We start from the raw sequence: 19,507 nt of genomic DNA, 5'->3' as shown, positions 1-19,507 counted from the left end.
AGTTTGCTTTCGTATTTAAATGATTATTCCCTTGCAATATTTTGTTTTGCCATCAATAGTTTGGGTTTGTGTTTTGCTTTCAAAATCATTATATTTTGTTTGCAATACTAAGAATGTTGTTCCCGACTTCAGACGTTTTGCTTGATAGTAATGGCACAAAAGTAACTCACTCACTATAAGATTGCATAATATAATAACACTACTTCCATAGGATTGCATAATATAATAACACTATTACAATTGGATTGTATCATATAACAACACTATTACTCATTAAGGTGTAAAAGTGGCAATCAATAATTGAAACATTAACATAGACTACGCTATGGATGCAAGACCTGACCATCCACGATTTTAAAGATATAGTTTTAAACATGTTTCTAGCCTATACAGTGTTTGTTTACATGTATTTTGTCTACAAACAATGGAGTAAATGTGGAGTTTTCTTACATGTGAAACTGCTAATTCGAATTTCACTGTAACATGTGACAAACAATCACATGAAAGTTTTTCATATACAGTACCAGTCAAAAGTTTGGACACACCTACTTATTCAATTTATTTATTTTTACTATTTTCCACATTGTAGAATAATAGAGAAGACATCAAAACTATAAAATAACACATATGGCATCCCGTAGTAGCCAAAATTGTGAAACATATCAAATATATTTGAGATTTGAGATTCTTCAAAGTAGCCACACTGCCTTGAAGACGGTTTTGCACACTCTTGGCATTCTCTCGACCAGCTTCATAAGGTAGTCACCTGAAATGCTTTTCTTGAAGGCGTTCCCACATATGCTGAGCACTTGGTGGCTGCTTTTCCTTCACTCTACGGTCCAACTCATCCCAAACCATCTCAATTGGGTTTAGGTTGAGTGATTGTGGAGGACAGGTCATCTGATGCAGCACTCTATCACTCTCCTTCTTTATCAAATTGCCCTTACACAGTCTGGAGGTGTGTTTTGGGTCATTGTTCTGTTGAAAAACAAACAATAGTCCCATTAAGAGCAGACCAGATGGAATGGTGTATCACTGCAGAATGCTGTGGTAGCAATGCTGCTTAAGTGTGCCTTGAATTCTAAACAAATCACAGACAGTGTCACCAGCAAAGCACCCCCACACCATCTCTTCCTCCATGCTTCATGGTGGGAACCACACATTCGGAGATCTTCCATTCACCTACTCTACTTCTCACAAAGACATGGCGGTTGGAACCAAAAATCTGACCGAAGGTCAGATTTCCACGGGACTAACGTTCATTGTTCATTTGTCTTGGCCCAAGCAAGTCTCTTCTTCTTATTGGTGTCCTTTAGAAGTTGTTTATTTGCAGCAATTTGAGCATGGAGGCCTGATTTACGCAGTCTCCTCTGAGCAGTTGATGTTGAGATGTGTCTGTTACTTGAACTTTGTGAAGCATTTATTTGGGCAGTGATTTAAGGTGCAGTTAATTACAGATTTCTTAGGCTGGTAACTCTAATGAACTTATCATCTGCAGCAGAGGTAACTCTGGGTCTTCCTTTCCTATAGCGGTCCTCATGAGAGCCAGTTTTGTCATAGAGCTTGATGGTTTAGAGGGAGTAGTGAGAGGGAGCAGGTAGCTGACTAGTGGTGGCTATTCAGCAGCCTGATGGTCTGAGGATAGAAAATATTGGTCAGTGTTCCAGTTTTTGCCATACTGCTTCTGTACTTAGTGATTGCACTTTTCTTGGGCACGGGGATGATAGTTGACATCTTGAAGTGGGTTGGTATCGTAGCCTGAGCTAATAAGAGATTGAAAATGCCAGTGAACACAACAGCCAGCTGGTCTGCACATGCTCTGAGGGTTAACACGCTTGAATGACTTGCATACGTCCTTAGTTGAGACCTTGAGTGTATAGCTCATGTTGTCATCGTGGGCTCTCCTCGACCAGCTCAGGGACATTGTGCTTGAATGGTGAGAAAAGGGTGTTTAGCTCCTTTGGTAGGGTGGCGTTGGTGACCGCAATGTGGCTGGCTTTCTTTTTTGTAATCCTTGATCATTAAGAGTCCCTGCCACATACGTCATCTTGATCGATCGGCGTTTGTCCTATTTGTACTGTTTAACCAAACATTTGTCCCCTGTCACCGTGGCCTGTTTATAAGCAGCATCTCTCTCTTTCAGTTTTCCTACAAGGCTGCCTTCAATCCACGGTTTTTGATTCAGGAACATTTTGAAAGACATTATCGTTATCACATCATCTATGCATTCCCCCCCACCCACTCAACGGTTACTGAGTCAGCGTATTAATTGAAGCAATCTCCAGAGGCGACCTGGAACATATTCCAGTCCAAGTGATTGGTCGGACTAATGGTGTACAGACCTGACCACCGGAACTTCCCTCTTGAGTTTGTGTTTATAGGTGGGGAAAAGCAAGATTGAGTCATGGTTGGATTTGCCGAAAGAAGGACAGGTGAGGGCCTTATACCCATGTCGATAAAGGCGCTTAGCAGTGGTTGAGAGTCTAATTTCTGGGAGTTAGATAGTCAGCGTGTTAGTAATAATTTGGTAGCTCGGTTCTCAAATTACTTTTGTTAAATTATACTACAGGAAGTAAGAGAGAGAAAAAGTGTGAGAGAGAAGGAGGGAGGGAAGAGCAATATGGAGAAGGGGAGTGAGAGGGGATGTGGTTATGTAGACAGACTAATCTCCTGTTGTTCGAAGGGGTTTTATTGTTTCATTTACAAAACTCTGTTATCAAACAGAAAGTCCATAGACACCTATTTCTCGTTTAAGGGGTAGTTCTCTATGTCTCCTGTGAGCATACTGAATTAGCTATGGGCACCAGAAATGTCTACACACGCATTGCATTATTGACTATTCACACTTCTTCTGGCGTTCCACAAATGTGTCTGTGTCATGAATGGATATTAACTATATGGTGCCATTGAGTCAGCTGTTCTAAACATTGCCACTCCAAAAGTCTACTCAATTGGAACAGTATATAACATATTTCATTTTTACTGAGCAATTTGTCTTTACTCTGTCAGTGTAGGATTTTCCTCCGTAGCTCCATTTGCAATTATTCTTATCTCAAGTTTTTTACTCATATGTAGTACAGGATACACATGTTATACACCATCTAATGAAATGCTTACTTGCTGGTTCCTTTTCAACAATGCAACAATAATAAGAGATAATATAAGATAAGAATACTAACATAAAGTAAATGGCTCAGTAGAAGAACATTTTAGCATAAACATAATACAGGAAAACAAGATTATATTGCAATATGTATTACAATATGTATCATGAGAAAGGGGGGATTTGACTCGTTTAACTTTATTAATATTGAGTCATTTATACACTGAGTATACAAAACATTAAAAACACCTGCTCTTTCCATGACATAGACTGACCAGGTGAATCTAGGTGAATGCTTTGATCCCTTATTGATGTCACTTATTATTGTTAAATCCACTTCAATCAGTTTAGATTAAGGGGAGGAGACAGGTTAAATAAGGATTTTTAAGCCTTGAGACAATTGAGACATATATTGTAGATTGCGTGCCATTCAGATGGTGAATGGGCAAGACATAAGATTGAAGTACCTTTGAACAGGATGTAGGTGCTGGGTTTTTCACGCTCAACAGTTATTTGTGTGTATCAAGAATGGTCCACCACCCAAAGACATCCAGCCAACTTGACACAACTATGGGAAGCATTGGAGTCAACATGGGCCAGCATCCCTGTGGAACGCTTTCGACACCTTGTAGAGTCCATACCCCGACGAATTGAGGCTGTTCTGAGGCTAAAAGGGGAGGTGGGGGGGTGCAACTCAATATTAGGAAGGTGTTCCTAATGTTCGGTACACTCAGTGTACGTGTGAAACGGCTTTGCACAAAGTGGTTGTGGCTCGGGGACACTTTATAGAGCAGAATTCAGGCAAGCTTTTTGGCTGCTAACAGAAGAGGTTCTGGATCAGGGGTAATGTAGAATCGGCATTTATATTCCCGGCTGTAATGTTGCCCCGCTGGTTCATCTGTTTACTGTGTTTGTCTGGCACAGAGGGAATATTGGGAATTTTGGCTTATTATTTGTATTAACAATGGGCAGATTGTTTGTTTGCAGTGAATGGGACCAAGCTGTGGCCGAGCTGGAATATCGGGCACATCAGGAAGAAAGAGTTGACCGAGGGAATCCACTTGAAGAACGCAGGTGTATGAGACATTCAAAACTGGACACTTGCCAAGATAGCACTTTAAGTAGTCAGGCTGACTTCACTTGCTGATATGAATTAGAAAGACATAAAAGAAGGATCAAGTGCAATGCAAATGTGTTCATAGGAAATGTTTTGTTCAAATTATATTGGATGACTCGTAGTTTCTTTTCAAGACATGCATGCTCCTTATTCTAACTTCAGACCTCAATGCAATCCAATTATTTGACAGAAAAGGGTCCACAAATCACTAGAATATTCACAATTCCCTCCATTTCCAAGTACTGCATGTGGTGATAAATATCCTTTAGCATGACATCATCAGAGTAGGCCAGACCTGAGACCACAGAGGACTTGTCGGCCGCAGATAGATGGAACACCAGCCTGGACCAAACCAGACACCCAGGGACCCCTACACTCTTAGAACCTATAAAGGTTATTTGGCTGTCCCCATAGGACAACCCTTTGAAGAATCCTTTTTGGTTCCAGGTAGAACCCCCTTGGGGTTTTTCTAAGATTATAGGAGAGCCAGCCCAGCGTCAGAGCAGCGTTCTTGGGGTAGGACAGAGAGATGCAGTGGCTTCTGGCGACCACATGAGGAGCATTGCAGACATCACTGTGACTAAGACAAACAGATTGGGAAGAAATACATATGATGAGAAATATACTATCTTCTGTAGGGTTCAATGGAACCAATTGACTCAGATTTGCCACAGCAATACATTAGTCAACATGATGCATCACTGTAACATAACTCAAATAAACCATAAATCCATTTGAGCAAATATGTCAATACTACTAATTAGTTATTACTAGTATATTAGCAATGTATTGACTTTTTGGGGAAAGTGTAGGTCCCATCATGGCCTTTGGGGAACAAGAGCAATCAACAACACTGACTCACCAGGTGAGGTCAGTCTACGACACACAAGCCAACTTCCTCACCGTGTGAAAGACTCCATAGTAGTTTTTATACGTCATCCAGAATTTGAATCAGTAGCAACCAAATGTTTTCAAATGAGTTGCTCAAACACACAAAGCATTGTATAGTATGGCGTGTACCATTTTAATTACCAATTTCCCAGCGATAGGGAGATTTCCACCGTTGCTCAATCTCTCAGATAGTCACTGCAATTACTTCACAAAGATGAATAGTGTGCATTGTGCCTCTCTATAGGGCAAACGGTTGCCAGCACCCAACAGTATGATGACACCTTCCTGAAAAAATGTTTTGTTAAGAACTTGTTTTGATCAGGATCCACATTCCGCAGATACATGCCCCTTTCATGTGACAGAATAACAGGTATTACGCATGTGTACCCAGCCTCATCAGCCTTTTATCTGTGATGAGTGTCACTGTACATTTGTTTAAACAGCCCAGCCTTGTCAGGGATGTTTGGATTCCCACTTAGAGTAATAATGAAAGTTACACTGTGTACTCTAGCATAGAAAAAGTTTATTGTGATTATCAGATCTTAAAATGAGATATGAGGTTTGAATACAGCTTGAAAATAAACGCAAGTACGCAGGGTGTTATTGTAACTCAATAAATATTTGGAAAATGTAAAAATGGTTTTCTGAACACACAAACATACCTCAAAAGACATAACAATGATGGCTATCATCATCAGTGTTATGACGTTATGGTAAATTGAAATTTCAGTGTACTTGATGAACAAGAGCAGTTCTGTGATTTTCTCGATAAGATCAATTTATGAAGAGTTTATTTCCAAAATGCTATATCCACCAATTTTTCATGTGAAAAATACTTATGGGTATCTTCATGTGTGTTCTCAGATTTTTTATTCATAGATTTAACGTTTTCTTTTGCAAAATTCTATATATTCTTTATACAAATGTTAGTTTTTTTGTTACATTTGACTACTTATTTCTCTGAGAGTGAGGCAGATATATAGTATTTTTCTAATTATTTATCTGAAATTAAATCATCAAATGATAGATTTTAAACAAATACAGGTATGTTATTGAACAACCCCATGCCATGATTAGATGGTGAAAAAACACACTAATCTCTTTCATAATTTCAATAACCTTTTACTACAGTGGGCTAAATCAGGGTCACACAGACTGTTTCTTGGTAGTCTTAAACATATCTACATTGAAACAAAAGTATACACCTCACACACATGGTTATGGGATTACAAAAAATAAGACACCTGTTGTCACGCCCTGACCTTAGATATTTCTGTCTTCTATATATTTTGGTTAGGTCAGGGTGTGACTATGGGGGGTACTCTAGGTTTTTGTATGTCTAGGGTTTTTTGTATGTCTAGGGGCTTCACGTAGCTTCACGTTTCATTCGGTTGTTTTTTGTTTTGTTTTGGTGAGTTTCAGTTCATAAAAAATATGTGGAACTCTATTCACGCTGCGCCTTGGTCTCACTCATACAACGATCGTGACACCTGTAACATGTCAGATATAAAGTTGAAAAGTATTCCATTTTGATATAATATTAAACTTGATATATATCACAGAATTCAGAAAAATAACAAAACCATTTGACATAGAAACACCATATTTATTCATTATAAAATTTTGAAAAATATTAATAACATTGCACCCATGAGGCCACTAGATCATTTGACTTTAGTAAAGGGCTACACAATAAAGGCTAATTTACCAACATTTCTGAAACTGGATATATAGTGTTTTGGATTGTAACTCTTCCAATGTTATGTTATGTTAATATTTACAGATAACACAATGTCTCAAGTATTGCAGTATTGCAGGGGTTGCTCCAACACAGAGCCGACGGCATGGGCTTTTAGTCCGACTCAGGAGTTGTGCATACCATGCACTGCTTCCGAGTATATTACTTGTAATGTTCAGTCCCTGGACAATAAAGTTGACGAACAGAGGGCGAGGATCTCCTTCCAGTGAAACATCAGGGACTATAACAAACTCTGTTTCACAGAATCATGGCTCTTCTCCGGATATACTGTCCCTGTCCATACAGCCAACAGGGTTCTTTGTACATCGCACAGCTGGAAGGAGGAAGTTTTATCAACACATCATCTTTGCTACTCGCTCATCAAGAATTCTTGACAATTGCTACTTCCCCTTCCGAGACGGCTACACGGCCCTTCCCACCCTCCCTTCAGCAAATCAGATTATGCCTCCCATCTGCTCCTCCCTTCCTATAGGCAGAAATTTAAACAGGTAGTACCCGTGGTAGGGACTGTTCAACGTTGGCCTGATCAATCAGAATCTATACTTCAAGATTGTTTTGATGACGTGGACTGGGATATGTTCTGGGATACCTCTGAGAATAACATTGACATATACACTGACTCGGTGACTGAGTTCATCAGGAAGTGCACAGAGGATGTTGTTCCCACTGTGATGATTAGAATTTAGTCAAACCAAAAAACGTGGAAGCGAACCACTGCATTTAACCTCAGCAAGGTGACTGGGAACATGGACAAGTACAGTCCAGCTATGCCCTGGAAAGGCAATCAAACAGGCAAACATATCAGTACAGAGACAAAGTGGAGCCACAATTCAACGTTTCAGACATAAGACGTACAGTGCCTTGCAAAAGTATTCGGCCCCCTTGAACTTTGCGACCTTTTGCCACATTTCAGGCTTCAAACATAAAGATATAAAACTGTATTTTTTTGTGAAGAATCAACAACAAGTGGGACACAATCATGAAGTAGAACGACATTTATTGGATATTTCGAACTTTTTTAACAAATCAAAAACTGAGAAATTGGGCGTGCAAAATTATTCAGCCCCCTTAAGTTAATACTTTGTAGCGCCACCTTTTGCTGCGATTACAGCTGTAAGTCGCTTGGGGTATGTCTCTATCAGTTTTGCACATCGAGAGACTGACATTGTTTCCCATTCCTCCTTGCAAAACAGCTCGAGCTCAGTGAGGTTGGATGGAGAGCATTTGTGAACAGCAGTTTTCAGTTCTTTCCACAGATTCTCGATTGGATTCAGGTCTGGACTTTGACTTGGCCATTCTAACACCTGGATATGTTTATTTTTGAACCATTCCATTGTAGATTTTGCTTTATGTTTTGGATCATTGTCTTGTTGGAAGACAAATCTCCGTCCCAGTCTCAGGTCTTTTGCAGACTCCATCAGGTTTTCTTCCAGAATGGTCCTGTATTTGGCTCCATCCATCTTCCCATCAATTTTAACCATCTTCCCTGTCCCTGCTGAAGAAAAGCAGACCCAAACCATGATGCTGCCACCACCATGTTTGACAGTGGGGATGGTGTGTTCAGGGTGATGAGCTGTGTTGCTTTTACGCCAAACATAACGTTTTGCATTGTTGCCAAAAAGTTCAATTTTGGTTTCATCTGACCAGAGCACCTTCTTTCACATGTTTAGTGTGTCTCCCAGGTGGCTTGTGGCAAACTTTAAACGACACTTTTTATGGATATCTTTAAGAAATGGCTTTCTTCTTGCCACTCTTCCATAAAGGCCAGATTTGTGCAATATACGACTGATTGTTGTCCTATGGACAGAGTCTCCCACCTCAGCTGTAGATCTCTGCAGTTCATCCAGAGTAATCATCTCTGATCAGTCTTCTCCTTGTATGAGCTGAAAGTTTAGAGGGACGGCCAGGTCTTGGTAGATACTGATACTCCTTCCATTTCAATATTATCGCTTGCACAGTGCTCCTTGGGATGTTTAAAGCTTAGGAAATATTTTTGTATCCAAATCCGGCTTTAAACTTCTTCACAACAGTATCTCGGACCTGCCTGGTGTGTTCCTTGTTCTTCATGATGCTCTCTGCACTTTTAACAGACCTCTGAGACTATCACAGTGCAGGTGCATTTATACGGAGACTTGATTACACACAGGTGGATTGTATTTATCATCATTAGTCATTTAGGTCAACATTGGATCATTCAGAGATCCTCACTGAACTTCTGGAGAGAGTTTGCTGCACTGAAAGTAAAGGGGCTGAATAATTTTGCACGGGCTCAGGTGTTGCAGGAGCATTTATTGTATTGATGGATTCTGGACATCTGGGGGTGCAGGCCTCTGAGGTTGTGGCTTCAACATTCAATCACACAGCTTCCTCTGATTCCATAGGTTCAGGAATGCCCTCTAAAAAAAAATTGTTTTTCTAATGTAAATTTGGATACCCCGGCTAATGTCAAAAATGTAGCTAAGCCTTCCATGGATGTTTATATGACAAGTTTTGAACCCTGGTTCATGTCTCGCACAGTGCTCACTCTAACACACTGCAGCTAGCTACCCTAAAGACATTGGTAGCTAGCTAGATAGTAATTTGGCTAAAAACAATGTATTAGCATTCTGATCATCGCTGCTCTGCGTTATCAGGGCTTCAAATATCATTGTCGGTGATGTCAAATCCAGCATCCCCAGACTAGACATCACTGGTCTGTAGCCAAACACAGCATTGAATCTTTTACAACTAACGTAGCCAATATTTTTTGGAAGATCTTCTCATTCCTGGTGGAAGTTGCCTCTGGATGCTGGTGTCTGCCCAGATGCTCAAAAGTGCTTAGACAGCTCCAACTGACCAATATGTTGCTTCCGTTATTCGTTTTTTTGGATTTAGTGTTATTAGTTTATGTAGCTGTGCTGTTCGTGGTCAGATTTCACCTTCTCTTTTAAAACATGGAGTCAGTGACTCGTACATGAGTATTTACAACACTGGGACGTCTTTGCATGAGACCAATCATTGAATACAGAAATGTGTAAACCCACACACCGGCCTACTTGGTTTGAGGTCAGTACCAGATACCAAACGAGGCTGTATATCCCGCTTGGTTACAGGAATCAAGCAGGCCATGGGCAAATGGAAATTAAATAGGAACCTTGATGTTCACTGCACGGCCCTGCAGTAGAAAAGTGCCATTAGTGACTGTCATGGTACTCAACCCTGCACCTTAGAGACGGCTGCCCCATGTACATAGTCATTGAACACGGGTCACTTTAGTAATGTTTACATACTGTTTTACAGTCAAGGCTCATCATACTATATTAATATAATATAATATATATTATATATTTATATTTCGGGCTGCGACATTTTTCATTCTAATATTTCTGCATTTCTTAATTTCTTTCTTTTTATTTTGGGGATTTGCACATATTGTAAGGTATTGTAAGGTATTACTGCATTGTTGGAGCTAGGAGCATAAGCATTTTTCTACACCCGCGATAACATCTGCTAAATATGTGTACGCGACCAATAAAATGTTATAACATTTTTATTTGATTTTGCTAATACATACTGTAGGCTACATCTTCTTGTTAAAAAAAATCTGTGTGTTAGTCCACCCAAGCGCCTGTTATTCTGCCAACTGCCATGTACTACCCGGGGTTGGGTGCTACATATGCGGTGGATATGATGAATTTCCCCCATACAATATAAAGCACTCAAAGGCCCAGTGCACTCAAAAAACAGATTATTCTTTGTTTTATATATATTTCCACACTATGAATTTGGAATAATACTGCGAAATTGTGAAAATTATGATAATGCCCTTTTAGTGTAAGAGCCGTTTGAAAAGACAGTTTGAAAAAATTCTGCCTGTTTTGGTGTGATGGACTTTTGGTTCTATTTTTGATGCTTGATGCGCTACATGTCCCACCTCTCTCAAATCGTCATTGGTTTTGTGAGGTGGACACTCCAGTCGGTGGTGATAATGCACCTTAAAGTTGGTTGCCAACCGTCATATAAAGTCAGAAGAAGAATACTGAAGGAGGAGAGATTACTAGAAACTAAATAGGGTTACCCTTTTCTCTGTGGATGAATTGTCGGAGTAGAGGACCTTGTGCATTTCAGTTAAAATAACAACCCAATGTTTGTGTCCCAGGACAAATTAGCTGACTAGATGTTCCCGGTCTAGTCAGCATGTTGAAATCAAGAACAACAACAGAAACATAGCATCACTTAATTCGACCAAACAGGCCTGAGGCTGAGCCATGCTTCAGGCTGCCACCCACACAGACAGCACCCACACGGATAATACTTCCATTATCAACAACAACCGCAACCACAACCACACTGCTTACACAACCTATGGTAGCCTAACGCCATCACTATCACACTATCTCCAAAAGTGACAACAGTGACACATCAAAGGATGTGAGTGTGATGCTGAAAGGACAGTGATGGTAATATGCAGCACACTCCATGGATGACAGGACACTTTTTGTAACACACATAGGGCTGATAAAAAGACAGCAGTCACACACAGCATTATGTTAAAGAATAAGCACTTGGACATAATAAGTCAGTAGGTCCCAATCATAAGAATACAAAAACACAACTATTAGGCTAAGCGTTTCCCAATCGAAATGTACAACTATTACTTTAGCAACGGTCATCAAAATTGTTAAAAGTTTTGGTTTTAAAAAACGATTCTAATAAATGCAACATTTGAACAATTGTTTTTATCAATCAGATATTGGAATTAGAGCACGTAAAACATTGAACTGGCACGGACAAATTATGAATGGAGTTCAGGGATTTTAGTAGGAATTCGGGTATTCAATTTATTGTCAAATGTCACTTTTCTATTTTTAGAATGCACTCATAATGTCATCAGAAAATAAAAATTGTGTTACAGCCTGAATTCTAAATTGATTCAATTGAAATGTTGTGTCAAGTCTACACACAATACCCAGTAATGTAAAAGGGGAATTATGCTATTTTTTTACAAATTAATAAAAAAATGAAAAGCTGAAATGTTTTGAGTCAATAAGTATTCAACCCCTTCGTAATGGCAAATCTAAATATATTCAGAAGTAAACATGTGCTTAACAAGTGACATAATAAGTTGCATGGACTTACTCTGTGTGTAATAATAGTGTTTAACATGATTTTTGAATGACTACCTCATCTCTGTACCCCACTCATACAATTATCTGTAAGGTCCCTCAGTCGAGCAGTGAATTTCAAACACAGATTCAACCGCAAAGACCAGGGATGTTTTCCAACGACGTGAAAAGAATTCTTATTAATGGGTAAACATTTCAAAAGCAGACACTGAATATCCCTTTGAGGACGGTGAAGTTATTAATTACACTTTGGATGGTGTATCAATACACCCAGTCACTATAAAGATACAGGTGTCCTTCCTAACTCATTTGCCGGATAAGAAGTAAACCGCTCAGGGATTTCACCATGAGGCCAATGGTGACTTTAAAACAGTTACAGAGTTTAATGGCTGTGATAGAAGAAAACTGAGGATGAATCAACAACAATGTAATTACTGCACAATACTAACTGAAAAGAAGGAATCCTGAACAGAATAAAAATAAATAAAAAACATGCATCCTTTTCGCAATAAGGCATTAAAACTGCAAAAGAATGTGACAAAGAAATTAACTTTATGTGCTGAACACAAAGCATTATTTTTAGGGCAAATCCAACAACACATTACTGAATACCACTCTTCATATTTTCAAGCATGGTGGTGGCCGCATCATTTAATGTGTCTGCTTGTAATCGGCAAGGAGTAGGGAGTTTTTTTTATATAAAAAGAAACGGAATAGAGCTAGGCATAGCCATAATCCGCGAGTTAAACCTGGTTCATTCTGCTTTCCAACAGACACTGGGAGGCAAGTTCAATAAGCAGGACAATAACCTAAAACGCAATGCCAAATATACACTGGAGGTGCTTACCAAGACGAAATTGAATGTTCCTGAGTGGCCTAGTTACAGTTTTGACTTAAATCCTCTTAAAAATCTATGGCAAGACTTGAAAATGGCTGTGTAGCAATGATCAACAACCGACTTGACAGTTTGAAGAATAAAAAATAAAAACATCTGCAAATATTATACAATCCAGGTGTGCACAACTCTCAGAGACTTACCCAGAAATACTCACAGCTGCAATCACTGCCAAAGGGGATTCTAACATGTATTGACTCATTGACTCAAAATTATTTTAAAATTGACTTCTTGCTGAACGTTAATCTTGAAAAGGGCAACGCTAACAAATGAGCAGCAACATCCTCTTCGATAACACCTGTTGAGCATCTGCCCAATAACCTACAACAAAAGCTAGCTAGTTAGACCATAGCAAAACTACTGCTCGCTATTGTGCAGTGACCTGTCAGCCTTCAAAAGGTGGAGGTTTCCATACATTTTTGTAAAAACAGTTCTACCTAGTCAAAGTGTGATTGGTTGATTCCACTGTCACTCCAAAATACTGCCCTAATACAGTTCAATGGCGAATGCCATCTATATAGCTTCTGATGGTCTAGTCAATGGATGACTTAACTAGCCAAATGTATCTCCCGAAAGAACACCAAAGAAAAATCCTGATTGGATCTTGTTTTCTCTTCAGGGAACACAAATTGAAGAGATTAAATCAGAATATCATTGAAAATAATAGAATTAGAATATCATTGAAATATAATTGAAAAGATTAAATAGAAATGAAAAGAACATTTCAATTTTAAAACTATAACAATTAATTTGAAGAAGTAAAAGGTCCTCACATTTCCCCACTGCATTTGGATGAGGAGATTGTAAATATAAATGACAATTGTTTTAGATATATTTTACCTCATGATCGCTGGAGACAAATGTTAAACCAGTAATTTGCCCAAAAACTGAAGCATATCAACATGACAGGTAGGCTATGTGTGCCCTTTTCCCACCGTGGAGTATATGAAATGCTGTGCCGCTATGCAGAATTGAAATTGTACGCCCTTATAACTTGCAGGAATGAATCTTGGAGACGCAAACCAAATGAGATGACAAGCCAAATCCGTGCAGAGTCACAGTCAGACCAAATTCAACCTTTGTGCATTCTAGAATGTTTTATTTTCAGCTCAGACTTTTCTCTTTTAAAAATGTTTTGTATCATGTTAAATATTAGCCACTATTAGTAGCCACCCTCAGTAATACCCACACACATATTTGACTGTAATATGTGATTGTCTCCCCTAGCTACAGATGTATTGTCTGTATTTGACCCAGCTAATCCTGCAGCAACAGGAAATATTCATTATTATATGGTAATTTTTGTAGGGGGTTTATATATTTTTCGTCAGGGCAGATTAAGTCTACATTTCTAAATTAAATTACAGTCTTTCTGCACGGGAAAATTCTCAGCAACAAAAGAGTGGTCAAGTTAAGACCGTACACCTGTATCTTAAAGGCCCAATGCAGTCCCCCCCCCAAAAAAAATCCCCCTGTGCTTTAAAAACAGTATATGTCCACACTGTGAGGTTGAAATAATACTGTGAAATTGTGAAAATGGCGATTACTCCCTTTTAGTGTAAGAGCTGTTTGAAAAGACTGCCTGAAATTTCTCCCTGTTTTGGTGAGATGGATTTTTTGGCCTGCCTGGTGAATTAGTTAATAGACCAATAAGAAAGAGAGTTCCAAACCTCTGCAAATACAACTTGTTTTTCGTTTTCCCCTCTTCACTCAGACCACTCACAGGTATTCTTACTAAAATTCTTGCTTGAGAAATTGCTCTTTCCTAAGAAGCATTTTTTGTTTCATTTTGACATTTTTTATTGAAAACAATCATAGTAAGGTACTTAACTGTTACCCAGATATGATTTGATATATAGATCAAAATAGCTGCATTGGACCTTTAAGTCGCTCTGGATGAGAGCATCTGCTAAATGACTAAAATGTATAATATAAATGTTTAAAATACTGATTTCATATTGCTGTATTAAATTGTTTTTTCAAATACAAATATTATATATTGATGTCACAAATGTAGCATTTTTACAGTTCTTTATTAAAAATGTAGTTATTTGTAACATTTGACTGTTTAAAACCTAGCAGTGTTACTTATTTATCTGAGAGTGAGGCGGATATATAGCATTTAGCAAAAAAACATGATTATTTGTCTCTCTGAAATTTCTGTCATTTAACAACCTCATGTCATGATTAGATAGTGAAAAAACACAACAATTTACCTAATATACCAACATTTTTGAAAATAGATTATAAAGTGTTTTAGAATCAAACTCATCATATTTTGATGGCTTTCTTTCATTGGTCCTTAATATTCTGAACCCATTCTCTCAATAAATTATATTGAGTCTGAACATTTTCATTTAGGGTACACCATATTAAAAGGGATGGCTTTAGATGTATGTACTAAAAACCCTATTGAATCAAAACTCTAAATGTATTACATATGCTTAAGGGAGCCACTCCCAAAGAGCTTGTTGGACACCTGCGTAAGGTACGTCTGAATACCAAATACTTAGAAGTGCTTAAATCAAAATGTATAGGAAAGACGGGCTTATTGTAATGGCTGGAATGGAATAAAAGCAACTGAGTCAAACATGTTGTTTCCATATGTGTATTGTGTTTGATGCCGTTCCATTCCAGCCATTACAATGAGGCCGTCCTCCTATAACACCCCCCACCAGCCTCCACTAGTGTGTATGTGTAAAAACCATGACCAGGATATCTGGGTCAAACATTTAAACTTTCCATCTAGTCCTGACCACTAATTTGTGTTGCCCGGGTTAGGTGTTAAATTCCACCAAGAGCATGACTGAATAACTCCTTGCTTCCCAAAAGGGGTGGTTGCAAGCTTGTGTAATGGGGTAGAGCCGTCTACCTATTTTGAACGCACACTTGTTGGTTTGCCTGTGCCAGGTGTATGCCATTTTTTATTAAGGGCGTGGCCTTTTGTCTGAAAGCCTTCCTGTTTTGGTCAATCAGGGGATCCTTGTACTATGTGCTGGTTGGGGTGCCTTGGGAGGACAGTAGTGGTGAAGTATGAGATTAGGAATAATTGTAAATGTAGTGGGGTTTTTTAGTCGTTGGTGCCCATATTCCAACTAGACCTGCTCTCCTTCTCCCTGGGCACATTCTCCATGAATGTTGCAACACATTACTAATGTCTGGTTGAATATGTGAGTGAAATGTATAAACCCAGTGATATTTGTTTTGTAGGACAGTTTTATGGAGCTCCTGGAGCTGAAGATGTATGGAAATTATGTAGGCCTATGGCGACTGCCTTGTGACGTGGAAATTATGTAGGCCTATGGCGACTGCCTTGTGATGTGGAAATTATGTAGGCCTATGGCGACTGCCTTGTGACGTGGAAATTGTCTAATTTCCATGCTCCACTTCTTGATGCAATGAACACCTGTTTAGTTAAGTCCCGAGGACTGTATTAGTTGACCTAAAACAGCTACAGGAATAGTATTTTATGTATTTCCCCCATGTTACAATTGGAATGCTAAAAACATATACTACCCTGTCTTTGGAGAGCTTGACTGAATCATTAAGCTGTTGGACATCATATTTGGGATGGATATTCAAACACTGTTGGCATATGGGTTGATTTGTACCTTTCCCCTGGATCACTATATCAAATACCAGTTTATTGTTCGACGGCCATTGTAACAGCCAGACAAGCTTTGTGCTTGTAGAGCTCGAGCAGCCACTTACAACATGGGTCAGGTAATTAGAATGTTTTATTTAAACAAATATCTTTACACTTTACAAGTAAACAAAAAATACATTTACATTACACAGTAAATAACAATAGAAATCATTGTGTACACATTTACAATATTGGAAATTAACTATGCAGCACCAAGTTATTTATAATACAGGTGTAGACAGAATTCAAATTCTCAGTTAAGTGCCAGCTCCAGTATAGTATTTACAATACAGTAATTTACTGCAATCAAAGTTAAGTTTCATTAAAAGAAACAAAACAACTCTGCCATTTTTGATGACATGTATCGATATTTCCTATACACATCCAATGACAACTTCTTTATTTTGCATTCTCCAGCATCAGGGGGAATTGGATTGGTCCATCGCAACCCTCTGGGCGCATCACACCCATTTTTCCTTTCCGGTTGTGTTCTGTGCATGTCAGCGTCTCTGACATCTGTCAGATATGTGTTGGTTGTGGGAAGTGTGTATGTTCATGACTGTATGTCAGTATCTGAGGCAGTGTGAATGTCCCGGATGTGTGTCAGCGTCTCTGGCAGGTGTGCAGGTTCCGCACTGCCGTCCTGCTGACTCCGGGGTCTTTCTCTCCTCTCTCTATTCTGCATGAGAGGCCATCTCCACAGTCGCAGCGCTGAAAGAGCTCCAGGCCATGGCCGCCTTTCCTACGGTGATGCGTGCACACCTGGCCCTCTGTCAGCACCGGCTTACAGATACGAGACCAGAAGTGACGTGCACAGCACAGACCCTCAGAGCAGTCGGAGGACCTTAGGCAGTTGTCACCTTCCCGACCTAGAGAGAAGGAATATGAAGGGTTCTGTTGGAAAGGCCTCATAGCTGGAATTTTGATAATCAAATGTTTCCTTTCAATCCCCTTGGCTTTGTGTTTTTATGGTAACTTATTCCTTGGGGACTGGTGGGAACGACAAATCTATAGGATCTTTATGGGTGGTACTGGATAATGTGTGTGCATGTGTAATGCACACCTACCTTTTACAGAATGTTGACCTTGGAGCAGAGGCAGTCTCTTGCCATAGTGTTCCATGGTGTTGTTCTGCCTATTCTCAACACTGGTAGTGACTGCGGTTTCAGCATCTTGATCACTGGCCTGACAAACACCTAAGGAAAAAGGCACACGTTATCATACAGTCACTTCAGTTGAACACAAGTAAAGTTTGTAAGATGATTACAATATCTCACGATTCCCCATCTTTCTCACCATAAGTTTTTTTTAATTTTATCTTACTACCACATTAAACGCAAATACATCAAAGTTCTCGCATGAATTAAAAGTGTGATGATCTGAAAATGGTTGGAAAAACAAACATGTTGCGTTTGGATATGTTGAGCTCACCATTGATGCAGCGCTTCCCGGCGCAGCACATAAAATCTCTTGCGCACCGCTTCCGGGTCTTTCGGCATGGGAGACACGCGCCTCGGATATCGTTGCAGAATTCATCGGCCCCACACTCAGCATTGTATGTGCAAGTAGGCTAACATAAAAACATAATAGAATATTAACTTTAATTGGAACACGATTGCAAAACGCATTTCAGTAAAAGCGTAGGTAAGGTAAAGTGCCCGATAAGCGCTCAGGCATAGGTTAGTGTTGGTATTACGCACAGCTGCAAGAGCGTTCTAGTGCAGTTGTTTACCTGCAAAGTGTCCACGACTGCCTTCTGTCCGTCATTACCTGAAGAAGAAGGACGTGGGCTCGGGCTAACCGTGTCAGTGACACCGGGCAAGTTCTTGATGGCATTAGAGTTCAGTAAAACAGCCCCAGCGTAAGCATCCCCAAGGTATCCAAACAGCGTGAGATACATGGCCATAAAACGACCAACTGGCAGATTAGGCATACTTCTTTAAATAAATGATCGGTTTTATGAATTTAAAAAATGAATAAAAAATTCGTCAAATGTAGGGTTTTTTAAAAGTCCGCAAAGTCTTGAATCCTACCACAGTCTCAAGAGTATGTTAGTGGGGTATTTTGAGGTATCCTGACGCACGGCTCTGCGATGTTCTCTTTATACATGAAGATCTATTTGCATTCCCGCCCCTTCAAGCGCACAACAAAGGTGTCGGGTGGAATTCCAAATGCGCTTATTAAACTCCCGAGCTCTACTGTACGGACATGGGCAACACGTGATGGACGAAATCGTTTCCAGCGTTCGTTTCAAAATGTTTCAGTGATCAACAAGTCTCTTGTGATTTCGTCCATCACGTGCATACACGGAGACCTCCTTTAAGCGGTATAGGATTCCATTAGAATAGCCTACAGCTCAAAAAAAACTGCTGGCTTATTATGGCACTGCAAAGATAACTCATTTTGGTTCTGGGAATGTTCTCTGAAGGTGTGGGAACCCTTCCCTGAACATTGCACCAATGTTTTCTTAACGTTCTTTGAACTTTCTCTTTTGGTTGTATGGAGTTAGCAGAGAACGTTCTCTGGAGGTTAAAGTAGAACACTCCCAGGATTACACAATTAAATATGAACAAAGGTGTATAACGATGTAGGTCAAAATAACGTGGGTTATGTGGATTTCAGCGTGGCTAAAATGTGGTCAAAGTTACAAAAATGGGTTGCAAAAACTTTTAATAAATTACTAGATTTCCCAGAAATACTGGTAATCCAAATGGGATTTCAGGAAAACAATGGATTTGATTGAAAGTTCAAGAATTTTGCAACCCTGGAAAGACATATACACTGAGTGTACAAAACATTGTGAACAACCTGCTCTTTCAATGACAGACTGACCAGAGGAATCCAGGTGAAAGCTTTTAAATCCACTTCAATCAGTGTAGATAAAGGGGAGGAGATGGGTTAAATAAGGTTTTTGAAGCTTTGAGACAATTGAGACATGGATTGTGTATGTGTGGCATTCATATGGTGAATGGGGAAGACAAAAAATATAAG

The 19,507-nt window shown here is 39.4% G+C and overlaps 1 protein-coding gene across 1 annotated transcript; it reads right to left on the bottom strand.

Annotated features, from left to right (window-relative positions):
• Nucleotides 1-16,591: 16,591 nt before the first annotated feature.
• Nucleotides 16,592-18,767, bottom strand: LOC109899107 (dickkopf-related protein 1-like). Its single transcript, XM_020494162.2, has 4 exons — nucleotides 18,249-18,767; nucleotides 17,948-18,086; nucleotides 17,584-17,712; nucleotides 16,592-17,385 (listed from the first exon to the last, which is right to left on the bottom strand). The coding sequence occupies exons 1-4, from the start codon at nucleotides 18,447-18,449 to the stop codon at nucleotides 17,120-17,122; spliced, it is 735 nt and encodes a 244-aa protein (XP_020349751.1). The 5' UTR covers nucleotides 18,450-18,767; the 3' UTR covers nucleotides 16,592-17,119.
• Nucleotides 18,768-19,507: the final 740 nt, after the last annotated feature.

The sequence above is a fragment of the Oncorhynchus kisutch genome, linkage group LG11, assembly GCF_002021735.2.
Source record: "Oncorhynchus kisutch isolate 150728-3 linkage group LG11, Okis_V2, whole genome shotgun sequence".
In the NCBI taxonomy this organism is placed as follows: Eukaryota; Metazoa; Chordata; class Actinopteri; order Salmoniformes; family Salmonidae; genus Oncorhynchus; species Oncorhynchus kisutch.
This window is presented reverse-complemented; position numbering and strand designations above follow the sequence as displayed.

Bases quoted from the DNA above. Each gene is read 5' to 3' on its own strand.
- LOC109899107 (XM_020494162.2), bottom strand. From the start codon at position 18,449: ATGCCTAATCTGCCAGTTGGTCGTTTTATGGCCATGTATCTCACGCTG. The intron at 17,713-17,947 runs GTGAGCTCAACA...CTTTTTCCTTAG, and splicing joins CGGGAAGCGCTGCATCAATG to GTGTTTGTCAGGCCAGTGAT. The intron at 17,386-17,583 runs GTAGGTGTGCAT...CCTTCTCTCTAG, and splicing joins AGGTCAACATTCTGTAAAAG to GTCGGGAAGGTGACAACTGC.